Genomic DNA, 2,329 nt, shown 5'->3' with positions numbered 1-2,329 from the left:
GTATGTCCCATTCCCACGATCCTCTGCAGAGGAAACACACTTCAGCGCTGTGAAAACACTGCAGATGTGTCAGTCTGGGAAACTCTCTGATTCATAACATGGGATCTGTTAGCGCCTGGAAACGTTGAGCTAAATTTTAGATAAGTTCACAACCCCAAAATAAGTTACAGGTCTGTTTGGACAGCAGGGAAAAAACAAGGCTAAATGTAAAAAATGCAAAGCATATATATATATATATATATATATTATTTTTTATATTAGTATCTATAGTATCATATATATATATATAATTTTTTGCTTATGTTATCTTGTAATATATTTAATCTTTTTTATTAATTAATTAAAATAAAAAAATTGCCATTTAAATTGTTTGCTCCTGTTGTTTTCCAGAGATGCTAAATGTGGGAAGATCCAGTGTCAGGGCGGAGCCAATCGGCCAGTGATTGGCACCAATGCCGTCTCCATAGAAACCAATATCCCGCTCCAGAAAGGAGGCCGTATCCTCTGCCGCGGGACTCATGTGTACCTGGGAGACGACATGCCGGATCCGGGCCTCGTGCTCACTGGCACCAAGTGTGGAGAAAACATGGTAAAGAGAGTAAATAAAGAGAAGATTACCACCGCTTATTAAATGTAACTCTTACTTGTTCAGATTACGTTCATGTAGATCCACAACATCAGGGCTGCAGAATGTGTTAAATTGTGTTGCTATGTGGTTTCTAGGGTATTCTGAATGAAACTAGAGCTTATGTGTGGATTATATTTAACTGATGCTTTTTTGTTAACTATATAGTCACTTTAGTCTTCCTTTGGGATGTTCTCAAAGCTAAAAATGATTCATAAATAAAGTATATTATTATTATTACTCTTATTGTTATCTGTGTGTGTGTGTGTGTGTCTGTGTGTGTGTGTGTGTAGATGTGTATAAACAGACAGTGTCAGAACATCAGTGTGCTCGGGGTTCACGACTGTTCGACCAAGTGCAGCGGACATGGGGTGAGTATATATCTGACTGTCTTTACCGTTTCACTCAGAAATATATCTGAATGGTTGGTGGACAGGATTTCACGTTGGCTTTAAGCAGCATCCATCTGAACATATAATGGGACAGTTTCATCTCCATAGACCTACATACAGTATCAGCTCCAGAAGCCCATACAGTGTAGAAATGTTCTTGATAAGATGAGGAATCTGAATCTAATGTGACACTCATGTCAGGATTATCATAATTACACGATGACAGCTCGTCTTCATGTCCTCAGTCTCATAAATTATTCATTTCTATGGCTACACTCATAATGCCAAACTGGGCTTAGTGTGATTTCTTTTAATTATGATGGCAAAGTGCATGGCTACATGATTAATTCAAGTCAAATTCTTATGTAGAGCGTACATTGTTTTAAAGCAACTTTACAGAAAATCATGATGTTAATTTTAGAGTATTGTAACTGATTTGATATGGTGGATACTGAATAATTTCCTGCCTATATTTCTGTATCATGTTTTCATTTGTAAAATGAAAGTATTTTATTTCCATTTAGCAATTAAATTGAGTTTACTAAGGTCTAGAGATCGACCGATATATCGATTTACCGATATTTTCCCGATATTTAAGCATTTTACAATAATCGGATATCGGTTTTGTAATATCGGATTCACCGATAAACGCCACCATCTTCTGGATGTTTTGAGAATTGCGCGCAGGATCAACATTGCAGTGCGTCTGAGGGGAAATAAGGCAACAACAACGGCGTGCACAGGTACTTGATTTACTGTAGTTAGTAAACTTTATTTAACATAACAGCCATTAATGCACAAATTAGATGTATTACATAAATGCCTGATATGCAGTTTATGCAGCTTGGCTCGAAGAAATAGAGATGAAGTCGTAAAATAATCCGTCAAGTCCTGTCCCAATAAAGACGTAACTTTGCGTGAATTAAATAATATGCAGCCATGAATGGGCGCATGTTGGAAATAAAAGTGCTGAATTTAATTCGCGCTCTGTTGTCTATATGCTCATCGTCTCATGAAGTCGGAGTCACGTAGGCTAAGATAATCCGCCAAGTCCTCTCCCAATAAAGACGTAACTTTGCATTAATTAAATAATACAGCCATGAATGAGCACATGTTGGAAATAAAAACGCTAAATTTACTTCTCTCTCTGTTGTCTATGCTCATCATTAGTCTCGTGAAGCCGCTTTCATATTGCTGTTCACTCACCGGGTTGATGCTCAGGAAATGCTCCAGCACGGCCACCGCATGTAACTTTTAACAAGATTCACTTGTTTAAAACACCCCTAAATTGTATTAACATTTACTATATAAC

General features: G+C 37.3%; 1 protein-coding gene across 1 annotated transcript in view; it reads left to right on the top strand.

Moving 5' to 3' along the window:
• adam12a (ADAM metallopeptidase domain 12a) overlaps positions 1 to 2,329 on the top strand; it is a 107,534-nt gene that overhangs the window by 92,760 nt on the left and 12,445 nt on the right. Inside the window, exon 17 of the mRNA XM_016459530.1 lies at positions 919 to 996. Coding sequence (XP_016315016.1) covers positions 919 to 996 — 78 coding nt within the window. The remainder of the gene's footprint in view (positions 1 to 918; positions 997 to 2,329) is intronic.

Source organism: Sinocyclocheilus anshuiensis, unplaced genomic scaffold (genome assembly GCF_001515605.1).
Source record: "Sinocyclocheilus anshuiensis isolate Anshui unplaced genomic scaffold, SAMN03320099.WGS_v1.1 scaffold493, whole genome shotgun sequence".
Taxonomy (NCBI): Eukaryota; Metazoa; Chordata; class Actinopteri; order Cypriniformes; family Cyprinidae; genus Sinocyclocheilus; species Sinocyclocheilus anshuiensis.
This window is presented reverse-complemented; position numbering and strand designations above follow the sequence as displayed.